We start from the raw sequence: 19,284 nt of genomic DNA, 5'->3' as shown, positions 1-19,284 counted from the left end.
AAGTGAACATGTTTTATTCCAATATAATGACTAAGAGCAATCCTTGTCCAAGATTGCAGCATTTAAATGTAATCAAGATCCATGAGCCAGCTACTTGAAGACAATCACGAGGGCTGGCGGCTTCCCTTAAATCTGATAATGGAATTAGCTTTCATACTGCCTTTGACTGATGATGGGGACCAAATGAAAAAACTTCAGCTGAGAAGTATTGATTCTCTTGTGTACTATAGAGGTAACGGAGATAAAGCTACTTCCCTCTGCTTTGATAAGTGGGATGAACCGTTCTGAATATGATGTTCCTGCTTCCCCTGGCAAAGAGGAATGTACAATTACTAAAATAAGCAACACCTTGCACAGCTGTCTGTTTTTAATAGTTCTGTAATTCCTATTTAAACTGAGTAACACTATTGCTGGTATCTCGCTACGTTGGACAGAATTAGAAGACGTTTCCCTGCAGAGCATAAGCAGGAGCACAGCTGCTGCTCCCTCTCTGCTCTAATGGAGAGGGAATGAAGGGAAGATGCATTCTTCTTTCATTTGAAATTGGGAGTAATTCTACAGAAATTAATGGAGCTCCGAGCACAAGATGGATGTGAAAGAAGAGCCTGGCCCAGAGGTTATAAATTAAGTGTAAGTGAAATTCAGAGAGAGAGATTTGTGCAGTAAGAAGCTATATAAAAATAAAATGTATTCTACTCGACTGGCTGAGAACAAAAATGAATCAAAATATTAATGAATACTGCAGACTAAGAAATAACTTCTGCTTCAGTGCCTCTTTCTGTCTCTCCTCCTTCTGCTAGTTTCACACTGGTTGAGGTTATTGACAAAGCTAACTGATATGATCTCCTTCTTCATGCAAATGATTAAGAGAGCCCCTTCAGACATAAATTATAATATCCCTGAACCTGGAAGGAAAGAATGTACTAAATACTTATTTAAAATAAACTCTGAATCATGAATCTAACCCCTTAAAAAGAAACCACAACATTCTAATTAAATGTGTGGGTCTTTTTGTTTTGGCAAATTCCTGAGGTAATTTCAGGTGATGCTGTAACTGTATTGTTGTGGTGTATGCCAGAAATTGTACTCCAATAATAACGAGCACTCATCTCAGCCTGATGGGAATAGGGAAGCATAAAAGACTGTGAATCAGTGCTTCTAAAAATAGCCCCGGCCACCCCCTTCCTCCTCAACAAAAAATAGAAAAAGTTGAAAAGGACAAGGCTCATGAGAACAAAGGAGAAGTAGCTTAATGGAGAAAAGGGGCATTTGCAAATACACCACACTTTTTCTAGAAAGTGATTCTTTCTTGCCTGCCTCTCTTGCCTGCATTAAAAGAAGTGCCCTGTGCTGATTTAATTGCTGGAGCAGTGTTGAGATGGTAAGAGAAGTTGTATAATCCTAGCAAGATGCAGAAAAATACCGAAAATCAGAAAGCTTCTTTAGCTGGAATTGATTTTTATAGAAAATTTTCTACGCAGTGAACTGCTGCTATGCTCTGAAAGAAAAAAACTGAGGAACGGCTCATGTTCCAGTCGAGTATTTGTAGTTGAAGTTAATCTTTTGTCCTGTACACTACTTTTGTAGGTTGATTCCTATAGGGGTATGCTGTCCCTGAGTGACTGTTCATGGGAATGGTATGCTCAGGAGACACTGATGTTTTCAGTTCCCTATAAACAGATGTGCATATATAATTACTTTTAAGAGCTTGCACTGAGTGACTGTCCTGAAATATGTAATATACCCTTTGCCAGACAAAAATCTTTAATTATTTCCTGTTTTATTTCAAGGCTACAGTTGATTAGTCTTTGATGTGAATTGATTTTTTCCTTGATAATACATGAGCATACGCTTGCTCATATAGCAATCAACTTGTGCAATACTTCCACTTCGTTGTGTCTGTGGCCTAATTGCTCACTGGTTACAGAAAGAAGCAAGGCACAGTATTGTGCAAGCAGGGTAACAGAACCTGGTTCCCTTTCCAAAGTCAGCAGCTAGGGACTTGCTGCAGAGGTTAAATATATCCACTTCACCTGGGGGGAGTTTTTATTACTTCTCTGTAGTTCCTCTTGCTGATTTACACTTGGAAATGAGAAAAGAGTAAGAATATATCTTTTTACAGAACCTAATTTTATGCCTATTTCAGCAGTTTTGAAAATATGCTCAAGCAAGCATGTTAAATAGAACCTAATTTTCCTAATATCCCACTTGTGTAACCAATGCAGTATCTTTTATTATGTACAATACCTTTGTAAAAATGTTTTGAAGTCCTAGCTGACAAGGTCCTTTATGAGTAACGTTTAATCTTCTCAGCAGGCAGAATGATTCTTTTGTTCTGCCTGAACTTACAGAAAGAGTAACCAAATTAAACACATGTGATTGAGAAATGGTATTGCTGGTCTTCTCAGAGTTTTCATGGATGGTTAAAGAAAAGCTACCTGATCCCTTTCATATCTGGGAAGTGCTAGAAATGCTAGTGTTATATTTTCATTACAGAGTTAATCTTGATAACTGGTTTAACTGAGTGAGAAACAGGTTTACGACTTCAGTGATCTTCTGAACTATTCACAAATTTACCTACCCTCTTGTTTGGGGCAACACTGGGGAGCCTGAACCTGAAGGAGTTTACTGGATCATTTTGGAGGACTGTTGGCTCCGCACAAACTCTCCACTTTCAGAACAAGCAACACTCAAAACTATAAACGTGGGGAACCAGGTAGTCTAAATCTGAAGCTTTTCAGTGCCCAGTAGCCAAGTTATGGACAACACACAAACAAAATCCCACATTAACTTTCTAGACAAGAAAGATATTAGTACATTTGGCACTATGCCTTAAAATCACAGAAAGATTTTCTTAATTACTAGAATTGTTCTGTGCCACAGGAACATTAATTGCATCTTCCACTTTCAAATAATAACCAGTGTTTGTGCTGTTCATTAACTTGGCTATCAAAGTTTATGTGCCAATTTGCAGTCTTCCCTATTATGCCCATTTGGTTATACGTTTCAGAAGTGCTGGGGCTTAGGTTAAGCATTGTGGCCTAACTACCCTTCATTAACTTCATTTAACGACAAAAGTCCATAAAAAAATGCTGCAGCTGCTTGAACCACTGCTTTCCTCCATCTCTAGTCCCAATGCCACACTTTAAATATTTTCCTGCAATTCACCTGCCAATGAAAGTGGCTTTTCACCATGCTTTCCATGTTTGACCATACAGCTTATCCACTTTAACAGATTACCTGTGTCCTCTTTGTAGCTGAAATAAACTCATCTTTGTCAAACCCAAGCACACAGCATCTTTTCCAGAAAAAATGGTTTCATCTTTCAGAGAAATATAACAAATATGTGAAAAGTATGGGATTCATTTGTAATACTACTGATTTTACATTTAAATAACTCAGACACAACATGGAATAATCAAATCCAGAAATAAATTAACAGATAATAAAATTATCTGTATTTTGGGAATTTCCTCCAATTTATTTGGGGGGGGGAAGCACAAGTCATTTATTTGAAAAGGGGGATTGTACATAATCATTGAGAACAATCTACTTTGTCAGCAGAAAGCACTTTTTTTAAAAACTTCAAAAAAGAAGAATGAACTTATGCTTTGTCTATATTTGGAATTTTGCATATACTTTTTAGTTCTGCTCTGATTTTTCTATCTATAAAATATGAATAATACTCCTTTGTCTGTTTTTCAGCTGTTGACAATTGTGTTTTCTTCATGACATGACTTCCCTGAAAAAAGTTCTGGAGATTTTCCTCCCTCTGAATGGTGCAGAAAGACGTTTTTAAATAATCAAAAGACAGACATAAGAAAACACAGTGCAGTATTTAATTTTATTTTTTTTAAAGGGAAAAGGGACATCTAGAATCTCTGGGATTCGATTAACTTTCTTTTTACATTTGAAGGTAGCAACAAGGTCCTTCCTATTAAACAAAAAATTCTTCAAGGCAAATTCTATTTCCTGCATTGTGTGTGAAAATGACTACTGCAATTAGATTTCAATTTCTGTTTGATAATAACGTAATAAATATGATAAGCCTGAGAAATCTGTCCTTTACCTCCTTAACACTATAAAGTAGAAATAAACAGACTTGCAGATTTGGGGCTAACCTAGTGAATTTAACCACTTGCTTACTTCTCAGCAATACTTCTCAGATACTACACAGAATCTCCGGTTACTTACTTGATCTTTACTAAAAACAAATATACATGCGAGTGGATGTATAATCATATTTTAATGCAATGGTATCTAAATCACAAATAAACTAAGTGTTCCAAAAGTCTCATAAAGATCGGTGGAGTTAGGATTAGCAACATGATTCTAATAAATGTTGACAGAGGTAATTTTTCGGTCAGCTTATAAGACAACCTACATCATTCCTTTGCAATTCAATTCAAATGGCCTTCTCTCCTACTGTCTTAATATACTACAATATTTCAAAGGACTCTAATCTTCCAAATCATGTACTTGAGATTTTTAAAGAAAAAATCAGGCATATGTCTTATTAAAAAAAAATTTAAATAAAAATCCTGCAATTTTTAATGATGATGTATCTATCCATTATCTGTTAATAATTTTCATTCGGGGAATTTTGTTTTCATGGAAAAAATGAGTATAATAAGAACAGACAACAGAAGAATATTTGACATACAACTAAAGTAGATGCTCCAAATTTTCATGTCAGTTGTCTGTTATTGGAGTTTATAGTTAATTTTTAGGCTAGCTTATTACTAAGAACACCACCTTTCTGGTTCATCATAAAGAACTGGCATTTCTGTTCCTGCTAATGTAATTAAAAAGAGTTACCTAGGTTACAAGGGATCATTAATATGTGGAATCTAGATGACATTTTGTGTTGGGTCATTAACAACTAACGCTTGCTGCAAGTAACTCCCATAAAGTGCTTTTAGAGTGTCTTTTATGCTTTAGTCACCTTGTAGTCTATTAAAGAGTGTCTTGAGGTTATGAAGTGTGACCTGTGACCATGAATTCAATGTTATTTCCCAGGAACTCTGCAACATGAAATTGAAATGCAACAAAATATACATGGCAAATAAAATACACTTTTAGAAATGGTACTGCAGTATGCAGTATGGTAGTTGTGAAAGGCCAGCTGAAAGCAATCGATGAAGATGATGGGATCAGAAGAAGTCATTGTGAAAGAAAGTCCTCATTCTATTGATAGGAATGGCCCTATAATGAATTTCAGTCAACATACAGCCATTCTCAACTATTACACACACAATTTATTTTGGCTGATACTTCCACACTTCCTTCCACACTTCCCTCAGTCTTTCTGAAGAGTCTGATGTTCCCTGGCCATCTATTAGAAAAGTCTAAAAATGACAGATGTAAAATTTCTTAACTCTGAAGATCGGATTGAATTGCTAATGTTTAAAAAAGTTGCCTAGGCTTTACACTGAGTAGAAAGACAGAGAAAGAAAAAAACCCAAATATTTCCTGAAAGCTATTTATCTCATTCTAAGTTAGCTGTTTATGTATTTCAGAATTCTAAAGCCAGAAATGTGAAACTTCATTGCCTTGTTCATGGACGAGGCAAACAACATAGGTACGATTTGCATTTATGCAAGCTGAGTGAAAATAATCTTTAATTTAAATATCTGTCTCTGTCTCTCTGTCTTTCCTGTTGACCTACATGGCATAAGGTAATGGAGTCAGGCTGCTGGTTTCACATTGATTATTCACCACTAAATAATTTCTAGCTTTTAGCATCCTGGAGACCTGGGTGCTTTCCTCTCCTTCAGCTCTCTGGTAACCAAAGGGGTTTTTTCCTATATTTTTGCTGATAATGTACTATTCAGGCAATACTTTAATATAAGAACACAAAGATTGAAAGATGGATATCATATTTATCCTGATGCTTTGCAGAAAAATGCTCTATTTATCTCTGCTGGAAACCACAGCAGTATATGCACAATGATGCTATTTAAGAATCCACCTTCCTTTTGCCATACGGTACCTTTTTTTCCTCTTTTTTCTTCCTAATGTGTGTACTGCCTCTAGCACAGTTTTTGTCCTTTCTCACTGGGAAGCATTCTGTATTAAAAATTATCAGTTTCGCTCCTTCCCTCTTCTTATTTTTAAAGACTGTTCCCTTCTATTCAGACACTATGACATTTTATTTTTTTATAGACTGAGGCAACAGCAAATATTGACCCTTGCTAAAGAGTGGATTTCTGTTTGCCTTCTATAATATGCTAATTGATCTTTTGGCTTACTGGAACTGTGACCCTTTACAGCAGCTGAGAGTCTCAAGTGATTTCTGGTTTCCTGTCAGAACAGCTAATGCATGTCTAGGAAATGTCCCAAAATGCAGTATTTGCAGAAAATAATTCAACACTTTATTTGCTTGATTAACCTGCTGTGATTGTTCATACTGCAAAATTTTTAAATGTCCATAATGGTTGGGATTCATTTAGCTCACTGTGCTTTCCCAGACAGAAGGACTACATCAAGGAAGAGGGTGGATACACTTGCTTCTCCATGACACAGAAACTCCTCAGCTTCTGTGGTCAGCACGTTGGGGGTTATTGGAACCAGAAATTCAGACAGAACCATTGAGTCCATCAGTAATTATTAAATGTACCTCCTGTGACTTTGACTAATTTTTCTCAAACCACATTAACATTTGCTCCCTATAGCTCCCTGTGGCAGTGAGCTCTAAAATTTAATTTTGCATTGTATGAAAATATACTTCTTTTTTTATGTTTTAAACTTGCAGCCTAATCATTTATTTTGAGAATTCCCAGTTTCTGCGTTTGGATGAAAAAAAATGAATAATCATTCACTAATTATCCTGTTGTAGCTGTCAGATTCCAAACTGAAGTATCCCAACTCATCTAGTTTCCTCTGTATGAAAGTCACCCACAGCTCTGCTTCTCTTTTTTCACTTCTCCTTGTACCCTTTTAAATTATAGTCTTTGGAGGTGCAATGATCAGAACTGCAAGCATGAATTTATCCATTGAAAAAGGGAAGTTTTTTATACAACACTTTTAGAAAAATACATTTCCTACTTAATTCCTGATCCATCAATGAAACCTGTGTGGACACAAACATCACAAAGTTCCCTGCAGGACTGAAACAGCATATTTTCTGGATATTTTAATTTCCACCTTTCTGCAAATCCCCTATGCATCTAGGATAATGAGAACAGCCCTGGAAATTTGATAGTTTAGTGTTACCTCTTAGGGCATCTGGGTCATTTAAACTCTTTCTAGACTTAGCTGAACATAAGGAGCTCTAAAATCATCAGCTAAGGATTTTGAACTAAGCCACACCAAATACAGGAATAACTAAAATGAACACATGATTTTCAGGAAATTAAAGCTAGAAAGTATTTTCTGTTGAACCACAAATACTATAAATTACTAATTTTATTTTGTGTTACAGGGCTATTTATTTTCAAATGCTTCTTTTGTTCACATATTTATTAACAAACTTCTGTATTTACTGAGAAGACAATACAGGAAAAAGAAACAAGAAACGAAGAACACAAACAGATCATAGAAGAAAGGAAGGCAATTAAAAAACAATCAGTGAAAGCACAAATGTCACAGCAAGTGCACTGAAAAACACCTAAGTAACAAAACTAGGACAAAAAAAAAAAAAAAAGGAAAAGAAATAAGTAGAAACTTGAACAGACCACAAGACCACGTAGATGTTGAGTAACTGTGTCAGTATTTATTGGTTGCTCTGTGCATAGTTGCTGCACTGTAAAGTTTTTCCTGTGACTTTTTGTTTGCTTTCCACAAAAGTTGCATTTTTTTCCCTTGGGAGAATTGAATTGGAACCTTTTATTTAGGCAATCAGCTGAAAACTGTGGGGAAGGTACCCAGTGATATGAAACAGGTAGCTGCAGAAAACCTCATGACAAACAAAGAACATGCTAACTCAAAAATAAATCAAATAAAGATTATCCTAAGTCTAATAGAAAAAAAAGCAGAACAGAAGGATGTTAGTCTTTCAATATAGTACACAGTAACAATTAGGTAATCTCTGCCTTCCTAAGCTGTCAAGTCCTATTCCCTACCATCACTACACCTCAGAATTCTCTTCCAAGAGGAGTGTTACCCATGGAAAATAGATGTTAAGTAAACTAGAGAGAACATTTACATTCCTATGTGGAAGGTATTATGAATGAAAAGACCTTCTCCCCCTATCACAAAACATTTTCCAGATTGCCTGTATCTGATTGCATGTGCATTTAGTGCCATGTCACTAATCCTCAATTTAAATATAATTTCATACCCATTTTTTGGTCTGTTTGATTCTCTCCAAAAGTGTTCTGAAATGCAGAACCTATTTCCTTTTTATCCTTTCATTTTCTCTTCTTACCAGTTTGTATTTAAATGCTTGCAATGTCATTCTACCACAAGACCTTGGGGAAAAAAGTAGATGGTCAGAAAATGTTCAGATTCAAGAATTTCTCTAAGATGCTGTTCTTCCTTTAGTTTTTTAAAAAATCTTTATTCCTAAATAAACTTAAATATATGTAAGACCTGATTGTTGTTTATATTTGAGAACACAAAAAATAATTTCATAACCACAGCTCTTAAGAATTTAGTATTTCTTACTGCTTTTGCCATGGGAACTTGGAAAAATTAATCTTACCAAGTTTTCCCTTGTGAAAAACTCTCTTGAGCAATGATACACAATTACTGTATCTAATCAGTTTTTTGCAGACTGATATCCATAGCAGGTTTTGGTTGTTCTTACTAAGCATACGGATCTCCATGAACTTAATTTTTGCCATTGTGTTTCAGATCAAGATAAATTACCAGCTTTGAGAAGTAGATGAAAAGATTTATATTTTTGCAAGCTGTAGACATTTGTGTGTGTGTCTGTGTGTGTGTATAAATACCTATAATGGAAGCACCAGATGCTGAATGTAGGAGAGACATAAATTCCTGATGTAGGGTTTATTTTCATTTTTTCATTTACACAGACCATAGGACAAACCTAGGGTTCTCTTCGTGACTGGGACTTTTAGGCACCATTACTTTACCAATAATAAATAACGGGAATAGATGGCTATCCTAGAACTGCCTTAGAGTTGTGTAGGATACTTGTCCTTTGTTAACTTTGGGATAGGAAGTGTATCACTAGCAGAAAAAAACCCAAAACTGTAGTGAGCTTTGGAGGCCCTCAGATAGTAGTACAGTCCTAGATCAGGTCTCAAGTTCCTGTAGGTTATGCCAAAGGCTATTTTAGCCTTTTTTAGCCTTATTTCTTGTGACTGATGCTATGGCCTGGAGAGTGGAAAGGAGGTCTTGTGGCATGATGCAGCAGATGATAACCACTAACCTATAAGCAGTCAGACACAGAAATACACTGCAAGGAAATTTACTCACAGAAGTAAGGAGTTTTAGCTAACTCTAACAAAGGTAAGCTAGAATTGTGATTCAAAATCTATTTTAAATCTAGACCTAAATATGATTTTTTTAAAAACCAAACCTTCCAGTTTGGTACTCTTATAGGGTCTGGAACATTCACTGGAATTCGTAACTATTTCTACAACTTCAAAGACTGGGTGTTTGTTGTATCAGGTATAGTATATATAGTATCATTTCCTCCCAGAATGTCTCACTTCACCAAAGAGGAACTGCAATACCATTATATTCTTTAATCTTTTTGGCAAACATACTTTTATTGTCAGTTCTTGAAACTCTGAGAGGTTGGCACATGCTCAGTGGGGACAGAATCTTTAGAATTTCACTTGTTCTAAGAAATCAGCTGCATTTTTTCAAATGCTTACTATTTAGCAACATTTGGGAAGATGTTCATGCCCATGACTGAGCAAACAGATGGTGTAAAAGGCCACTATTTCTCTTTCAAAATATAGATAATTTAAATTATGACCAAATGGTCTTGCTGTTTTTCTCTTGAGGAGCAAGAGAGGTGAAGAGCTTGGAGGATTTTTGCTTTCTTTTTCTTATACATAGAGAATTTTTTCCTAGGTTTGGGAAAAGTTCAACCTAGGAAAATACATGTTTCACAGAATTTTTTTATCTTAACAAATTAATGGTTACTTAAATCATAAGCAAATAAATGGAGATTTTGTAGTGGTAAGTATAAGCAACAACAATTATGGTCAGCATCACCATCTCTACACAACTGTCAGTACATGACCCTCTGTGTAAATGAGATTGTATTCATGAAAATACATTTATTCACTTTTAGCACTCCCTTTTTGCATAGCATAATCAGAAAAGCAGCAAGATGACAATTTAGGAAAAATTTAGACTCTTATTATTTAGGTTTGCAGTACACCAAAGAGTTTTTCTGAGGACAGTAGCATTCCTTCAGCTCTTAAGAAGGTTCAAACTATTTAAACACTGTCTCACAAACTAAAGCTGGTATTGAGAACTGAACAAAGCAGTGGAATTGCACCAACTGTAACCTTTGCTAAAGTTATCTGTGACTTCTGCAATTTCTAAATGAGACTGCAATAGAAAGCTTAATCAGAAAACATCTGTCTTCTAAGACGTAAGACTCTACTCTCTCTGAAGTCTGTTTAACAAACTCTGATTGCTTTTTTCCTAATTGCAGTAGAAAGAGTGGGACCAGATTGTTTCTATTTATATATGCAAAGGAATTGTGTCTCTGAAGATAAGATTTTAGCCACAAAAAACAAAGCAAAGCAAAAGTCCTCAAGCCTTCTACAAAATCTTCTATTAATTTATTTCACCACTGAAGCGATTATCAGCCAAACTGCATGATTTAGTTCTGTACTCTGATTTTTAAGACTTGAATGACATCTTTAAAAGTGAGATTAGGGAAGCAGTCCAAGAGTGTAAGCTTAGCCTGCAGTCTGCTCTTAGGATTTCTTAGTCACACTCCTTTTTCATAAATGTTTTAAGGGACACCTATTACTCCAAATGTAGCAAACAGAGGTTTCAGACTAATTCTGATGTCAGTAATTCAGGCCATTTAAATTCTGATTTCTATAAAAATAGTATTTGATATTAGTTAGTGGTGATTATGTCTCCTTTTGCATTTATTTTTCACCTGTACGTGTTACAGTGAAATAACTCCCATGATACCCAAATAGTAAACCCACTCTTCTATCGATCTCTCTTCATACTGCACTTTTACAGCAATAAAAATATTTTTTACTAGAACATTATCCTTGCTATGTAGATTTCAAACAACTATCCACATACCATTTTAAAGGAACCTGTACATGATCTAACACAAGGTACTGTCTTTTCCACATAAGATACTTACAATGTTATGGCGTAGAAAATAGTTATATCCATGACACAGACAAATTTATAAATTGCCTAATCTCAAGATGATAATCCTTATTAGATTCATTCTTTTTAAAATACATGACAGCACTGGTTAAGACAATGAAAGTTTTCCCACAGTAATGATTATTTGTCATTCTGGATATCTCATGTACCTCTGACATGGTGAATATACACACAGCCTAGTCAACTGAGGCTCCTTATGCCAACAGTAGAGTCTGTAAAACGTAGATTAGGTGCTTCTTTCTCTTGGTTGATTATGTGAGATAGCCTAAGGTTATGTGATGGGATTATCCCCTCTATCTAACTGCACAGGTCTCTACTCTAAGTAATATCAATAAAGGACTGCGCAAGAACATGTGTTCTGCGGCTCTGATCTGTGCTATGGGGCAAAAAGGCAAGAGGCATACTCAGCCTCAGAGTTCGCTGATGTGTAATGATATGAAAATGGTTTATCTGATCATATGATACCCTGAAATGTCAATCCCCCATTCCTATTGATTTTGGTAACAGACTCATCTGTAAATCCAAAGGTGACAATTAATTCTTTTATTTACTGTGCCTCCCTTTATTTGTCCCTTTCAGTACTACAGAAGTTTGTTAGTGATATAAACTACTAACTGCTCTGAACTGACTCTGAGAAATTGATTGAACACAAGTACTTTATCATTGGAAAGATAAGACAGTTAAAACTTCCTTATCATGATAGATTTCATCAAAGTATAAAAATGACAAAAATTACAGGGCACCAAACTCCAACCCTGTAGAAGCAAGGTGTGCAAACATTCTCATTCTGTAGTAGAATGGATGCATAAACATGCAGACAGACTTAGGCCTGTTCCCAAAATTCTGCAATTGCCAAATTGTTGCTTAGTGTCTGTTTGATACTGACCTGAAATTAAGGATATAAGGATTGAAATCCTCTGAAAAGGCATTCTGAACTTCAGACACATTTTCGAAGAAAAGTTTCACCTAAGCTGGTATGTTCCAATATTTTGGCTTCAATGAACTGGCTTTCTGCTGGCAGAAAATTCTTGACAAATTCTTAAATAGGAATATTTTAACTTCATTTTTTGAGTTAAAAACTTAACCCACCCCCTAACTACATGTTCTATTTTCTTTCATAAAGTATTAATATGGCATGTAATACTTTATTACATATTCCTGTCTCGACTTTATAAAACTGGGTGTTACAACTTGGCTAAGGAGTTTTGCATCTTAGTTATTGGTAGATGGATATATAATGGCTAGTAAATTAATTTAATGGAATTAGCTTTCTAACATTTAACATTAAAATTTCAAAAGCAACCCTCCCCTCCAAAAATATTGTTTTCTGATTTTTGTTTTAATTGTTACTGAGAGAAGTGACTTTATTTTGGATTCTCAGGTGTGTTAAAACAACATGAGAACCCAGGGTGAGACTCTTAATGAAAACTAACAGCTTTCCTCCCTCTTCTGGATGTTGCCTGGGTTAGCTCTAGAACGGACAATGTTTGTGAGCTATAGATTCAAGATTAGCTTAGAAAAAGTTGCGCTTTTTTCCATGGAGGTCATCCTTCCTAAAGTAGTAATTGAGGCTTTTTATAAGAAATGGCATCTGGATCTACTTCAAACCAAAAAAAGCAGTATCAGCTAGAAAAGTTACATATGGGTGAAATATGAACCTAGTTGTTGTCTACTAACTTAACTGAAGATAGAAGAGTATGATTTTGCAAAATATCACAGCCTGGGAAACATATGGGAGGAATGCTGGGAGCAAAGAATACAATGCCTTGCCTAATGTTTCTTTTTTTTCATTCCACCTGTGAAAGAAAACAGATTCACAACCCTTCTTGTTGGATAATACTCTTTCATGGTAGCAACTACAACACACTTACAAACATATTTTTGGAGACAGCAGTTATTAAAAATATGTTTCAGGTCCAAAGTTGTACTACCAGAAAAATCCAAAACATTCTCAAAATACTTCCAATTTAACATTTGATTTAATAATGAGATTATAACTGATGTAATGAGGTTAAGCCACATGACCCAAAACTTAAGTACATTACTTCTCAGTATTTATTGGTGTGAGTTTTATGTGTTTGTGTGCCACGTTAAAGGGCACTAACCTTCTGTGCTAAATTACAGTCTAGATCACCCTGACACAACTTGATTTAATCTTTAATCATAATTAATCTTTATCTTAATCTTTTAAAATCTTACAAAGACCATGCATTTTTTTGGAATTGTCAGGCCTGTTCTCGTGCTTCTTACCCTGAACTTTTTAACTCAAGGCATTTTAACTCCTTGTTGACCTCGCAAGAAGGATTACATATAAATTATTGTACAGGATCCTCAAATGCTGCTGCCCTGTATAACAAAGTGTTATTAATAAAAATCAAGCTGCTAATTCCAAGTAAATGAAAAAACAGAGTATTTATGAACAATACCAACAAGGTAACTGCTACATGTAGGATTAGGAATGAAACCATGTTACACTCATTTATCAATTTTTATTACTACCGTTTAGGAAAACAGAAAAGGCAAGAAAGAAAACTAAAGCAGTGATGGCAAAAGATTTAAGAAGCCAAGCCATGGGGAAGACTTCGTGGAATTCCCTGTGGTGAGGAGAAAGCTGATCACATACTTTTGCCTGTGGCTCAGGGGGTTGCTTTGAACCAAGGGACGTTTGTGGCTTGGCTGCAGTTCACCGGGCTTGTTTGGGGAACAGGTGGTGTGAGCAGGAGAGAGTTCTTGCAAAAAGAGTGTTAAAGAATCATTCTGCTTGCTGGCCTATTTACTACAGCGTAAATAAGGCAATTGGGCTGGCTTAGCTGAAAGTGAAGACAAAGTACAGCAATCAGAGAGCAAATAAACATGACTGTATTGGAATTTAAAGGTATGGTGTAAGGAAGACAAAATGCTGTTGGTGTTAATAATTAAACTTGCAGAAACAAAGAAGACAGTGCAAAAGTTGCGCTATTTATGTGGTACTTTAGTACTTTATTGTTGATAAAAAGTGTTTTAAACAGTAAAGTTGTGACAGAATCACACAATCTTTCTGCCTGAGCAATACAGAATACGGAGGCAGCCAGGTAAAACTTGGCAATGTGTACAGGAGTATTATTAATTGAAGGAAAGACAGACTCAAGATAGATCATTACACAGAAGAGAAAAACCAGCTAGTTAAACCATAGTTTACTACACCTGACTCAAGACTGGGTATGAGCAATAAGAAATAACATAAACATGCGAGATTTTAAATTAGTATTGCAGACTGTAAAACTGGAAGTTATATGAGCAGCACATTCATACGTGTATTATTTTAACCCCCAGCTCTAACAAATGACTTAAGCAGAATCCCACCTTCTACTTCCTTGGATAGTGGAACCTCTGACACAGCTTCAGTATCACTTGTGTCAGGCTCAGGTTCTACACTCGGTGACTACAGTAGTTTAAGATACACTTGCTTCCCTCAAGGTCTTCTGGCATACCTTCCTGCCCGTTGTCTCACAGCACCCTATGTTCACAATTATAAAGCCACAATGGTTTGGGGTGTCACTCTTTCAAATGGATTCCAGAAGGGACCCAGATGAAAAATCATTAAACCTCTCCCTCTTCACCTGTCCAAAAAAGTGGTTACTTTTCTCCAACAGATCAGTGGCCTGATTTTGTTAACAGAACATCATCATGCACAATTGTGCCAATGACGCATGGGAAGCATGTTAGTTTAGTTTCACGCATGTACTTCCTATAGTAGCATTTGTTGGACTTGATGAAATATATGACCTTTTGGAATGACTGACAGATGTGTTGATTATTGTAGCTTTGGAGACATTGATGGTTTTGCAGTTAGTGGTCTGGCAAGATCTTGTTTGATTTTGTGTTTGCTGATCCATAGAAAATTCACTTTTGGATGGTTAGACTGGAAACAGGAATGAGGAGGGAGTTTTTTTGAACTATAATCTTCTTCCAGAATAAGCTACAATTTTTTTTAAGAACTTTTCTGCATAAATTCCATTGCAGGGTGAAATAAAGCAAACAGCAACGTATACTCAGTGGAATTTCCTTTTCTTACAATAATAAGTAAATTGCAATATTGTGACTTATTCAAAGACGTGATCTATTTATTGTGCAGTAATCTTTTTACTGAAGAAAGTAATATTTAAAGAAGATGGGTGATGTTTCAAGTGCTCTCTTCAGAGCAGATACCCAGGCCTAGTCATCTACCACAACTGTGTGTGAGTCATGCTGCTGCTCCTGCAGCGTCCTGCTGCTGGAGATTCAATTAAACATGACACATCTATCTTCTGAAATTCCATTTTGATATTCTTCCACAAATGTCTCTATATATTTAAGGTTTTATTCCGCAGGTTTTCTCATGCTCATCACAGCAGCATTTAAAGTCTTAGAAAAGTGCACCTAACAGTCTAAGCAATTAAAACAAAATTAATATTGTTGAGCTGAAGACATGGAACTTGCTTTTAGTAATGCAGAGACAATGATGTATACAGCACCATTTAATGTTCCTCCACACAAAAGTTAGGGCCAGTCTTAAGATTTCATGTATCACGGGTTTCACTCTTGTCTCTGACAAGATTCTGCAAGTTGTCATTGTATTGATCTTCTAATGTCCCTCTCTATGTTTGCAGCATACAAGCAAATCTTCTAAAACAATATCAAAACCACTAATAAAAGTGGAATACTGGAGAAGCATGTGTCAATTAATACTCAGTTATTACAGTTGACAGAGTAAATCAATCGCTTTAATATGTAAAAATAAAGCAGTAATAGCACTGCATCACATATAAAATAAATTTTACTTCAATGTGAGATAGTAACAAGACATAAAGATACAGTACATTTTTGCTTCACAAACCCATGTTCATGTCCATAGGGACCCTCTATATTAGTCAGCTGATGCTTAAAATTGAAGTCATATATGTATATAGTAGTTCGATGTTGTATTTTTATAGTTAGTTTTACACTCTGCTCAGTAAAATAAATGACATACATCCAGTTACATAGCCGCTACTGGCAATTCAGGAACAATTTTGTGACAAAATGCATCACTCAGTCTATCCATCTATCTGATACCCACTGCAATAACATCCATCAAAATATTACTGACAAATCTCTGTTTCAGAGCTGAAGGAGCAGAATTAGTCTCTCTCCTGTGGAAACCCTTACTGGGAAATTCTTATGTCTATGCTCTGCATCAAAGTGACAATCAGGAAATTCCATGATGTGGGTATAGATCATTACTGTGTAGACTGTATTCTACTGTGCATAGAAATGTTCCTATTCAAGATCTGGCAAGATTGGAGGATAGAGTAACCTCTTTTTGACTGTTTAAGTAAAAGGTCTTTTAAGAAAACATGCAGTTTTGTTATTACTATGACTTACTTGCATCACTACTTTACTGATTAACCAATAATCTTGTACTTCTGGCTCAGACTTTCACATGTCAAGTGACTTAGGCTTTTTACATTTTTGATACAAAAATATTGATATGGAAGCCTGCAGTGCTTGGAAGCTGTTCGCCTGTGACTGAAGTGAAGGAAGTGATAAGGTCATCCCCTCAGCTTAAACAACTCTACTTGACCATGAGCTGTACTGGGTAAAACAAAATGAAGCTATCAGTAACGCCTATTGCATAAAAATGATAGTGCAAGTGTAATGACTGAGATGAAATAGTACTGGGTGGGTGTGGGTGTGTGTGTGCAATTCTGTATCTCCATTTGTTTTACCCTATGGCTGAATAAACTCAACATACGTTAACAATACAGACCTGGATTCTCATGCAACCGGATCCCGCTGCCATCTCAGGTGCACTCAGGCACATCCTGGCCAGGTGCCAAGCCCGTGGCACACATCTTCACATCAGTGACAGTGTTCTGCAGGGGAATGGAGCGATCACTGACTTGACCCTATCACCTAGCAACTTGTGGTAGCCAAGGTTAGTTGCTAAAGCAAGAAAGAAGAACAGCTGCTTGATGTGAAGCTTATGTTACTGACTTTTAAAATACCTTTTTCGTGCAATGGGCTCAACAGTGAACTGCTAATGGAGTGTGTAGATTATCACATATGAGTTCAGAAAATTTGAAAGCACAAGTGTAGCCAAATCTTCAGGAAATGCTTTCTAACCTGCTCTGTGGAGAACTGTTGAGTCTGTTAGTCCTCACTCCCGTTTCCAACCGTTCTGTACCAAAAGCGGCTCAACTACGACAAGACCCGCCAGCGACGGCACTTGGCAGAGGGGCAATACCGACCGTGAAGGGGAAGAGAGGGAGAAGACAGCACCACCTCTGAAAGCGGGCAGGGGCGAGGTAGGCCGAGCTCCCACTCTCCCGCCGCGGGACCCGGCCCTTCCCCGCCGTGTCCCGCAAAAGGCCGAGGCGGGGGACACGGAAAAGGTATCGCCCGCCTGACGGCCAGGCACAACCGGAGCTCCTGGAGAGCGGAGCCCACTCTCCCCTCAAGGCCCGCATCCCCACAACGGCTTTTCCCGCCCCGCCCTCACGTGACGGCCGCGCGGACCCCAGCAGACCCCAGCAGACCCCAGCCACGCCGGGCCAACCCGCCTCGCCCCCCCCTCCCCGGCGATACAAGAGCCCGTCCACGCACCAGCCAATCGGGCTCGCGGGCTCGCTTCTCCCTGGTCTCCCATTGGTCCGTAGCGCGGGGCGGCGCGCGCGCCGCCACCGCGCTAGAGCGGCGGCACCTCCGCCGCCTCCCCCCCCCCCCCCCCAAAGGCCCCCTCCGCCGGAGCGCGGGGCGGGCGCGCGCCCGCCCGCCGCAGTTCTGCAGTCCGCCGCTGCCGCCGCCGCCGCGCCGGGGCTCGCGCACGCTCCAACCGCCGCAGTAGCCGGGGCTCGGCGGGGCGGGGTGGGGCGGGGCCGGGCCGCGCCGCGCCGCGCGGCTGCAGCGCGCTCCCCGCCGGTGCGGGAGGAGGCGGGAGCGGCGGGGCCGGGCTGGGCTGGGCTGGGCTGTGCGCGGAGGTGACTGCCCGCCGGCAGCGGGGATGCTGCTGCCGCTACCGCCGCCGCCGCCGCCGCTTGTGAGAGGGCAGCAGGCGGGAGAGCGGGCGGCCGCGGCGCCCGGCGGCATGAGCAGCGGCGGGAGCGTTCCCCGAGCCCCGCGGCAGCGCTAGGGGCCCCTCCCGGCTCCGGCCGCCACCTGCGAGCCGCGGCGGCGGGTTCAGCCCGGCCGGAGGCGCAGCGCGGCGGAAGGCGGGCGGCCGGGCCGGCCACAAAGCGCCGCCGCCGCCGCCCTCCCGCCTCCTCGAGCCGCGGCTCTGCCCCTGCCGGCCCCCGCCGGCCCGCCCGCTCCCGGGGAGGCGGCGGGAGGGAGGGGGCGAGCGAGCGGAGCCCCCTCGTCACCTTCTGGCCGCCCGACCCATGGGAGGAGCGGGCCGCCTCCCTCTGGGAAGCGCCGCCGCGGCTCGCCGGGACTGAGCGGAGCGGCCGGCCGCCGGCGCGGAGGGAGGATGCCACTGCTCCGGAAGGTGCTGCGGGTCTCCAATCGCTCCATGCTCGCCTTCATCTTCTTCTTCTCCTTCTCCTCCTCCTGCCTCTACTTCATCTATGTGGCCCCCGGGATCGGTGAGTCGGGAGCCGCCCCCTCGGGAAGGCGGGAGGGGGGGGGGGTGGTGGTGGTGGCGAGGGCGGGGGTGGGCGCTGCGGGGGGGGCTCGGCGGTGCGCACTCGCCTCCCCCGGCCTGTCACGCCGGGCACCGCGGGGGGGGGGGGGGGCGGGCACGGGCGGCGCCGGGTGAGGGGCGTCCCGGGTGCCGAAACGCGAGCCCCCGCTGCCGAGGGAGGGTCGGGGCGGCGGTAACGTGTGTTAATCTCGCATCTTTGTTCTGTTGGTTTCAAACGCTCTAGAAGATTCATCTGCCGTCGCGAGGTAGGTGAGTGCTGTTCTTGCTTCCCAGGCCGGAAAAGTGAGGCAAAAAAGCAGCTCACCGTTTCATCGTGTTACAGATTAACGGTAGAAACCAGGAAAGAACTGCAAAAC

At 39.6% G+C, this 19,284-nt stretch overlaps 1 protein-coding gene across 2 annotated transcripts in view; it reads left to right on the top strand.

The window, feature by feature from the left end:
* Nucleotides 1–18,200: 18,200 nt before the first annotated feature.
* Nucleotides 18,201–19,284, top strand: part of B4GALT6 (beta-1,4-galactosyltransferase 6) — a 35,879-nt gene continuing 34,795 nt past the window's right edge. For both annotated transcript variants that reach the window (XM_049820437.1, XM_049820429.1), the window contains exon 1: nt 18,201–18,869. In XM_049820437.1, coding sequence (XP_049676394.1) covers nt 18,755–18,869 — 115 coding nt within the window. In that variant the 5' untranslated portion in view covers nt 18,201–18,754. The remainder of the gene's footprint in view (nt 18,870–19,284) is intronic.

This window comes from Accipiter gentilis, chromosome 2, assembly GCF_929443795.1.
Source record: "Accipiter gentilis chromosome 2, bAccGen1.1, whole genome shotgun sequence".
Classification (NCBI taxonomy): Eukaryota; Metazoa; Chordata; class Aves; order Accipitriformes; family Accipitridae; genus Astur; species Astur gentilis.
This window is presented reverse-complemented; position numbering and strand designations above follow the sequence as displayed.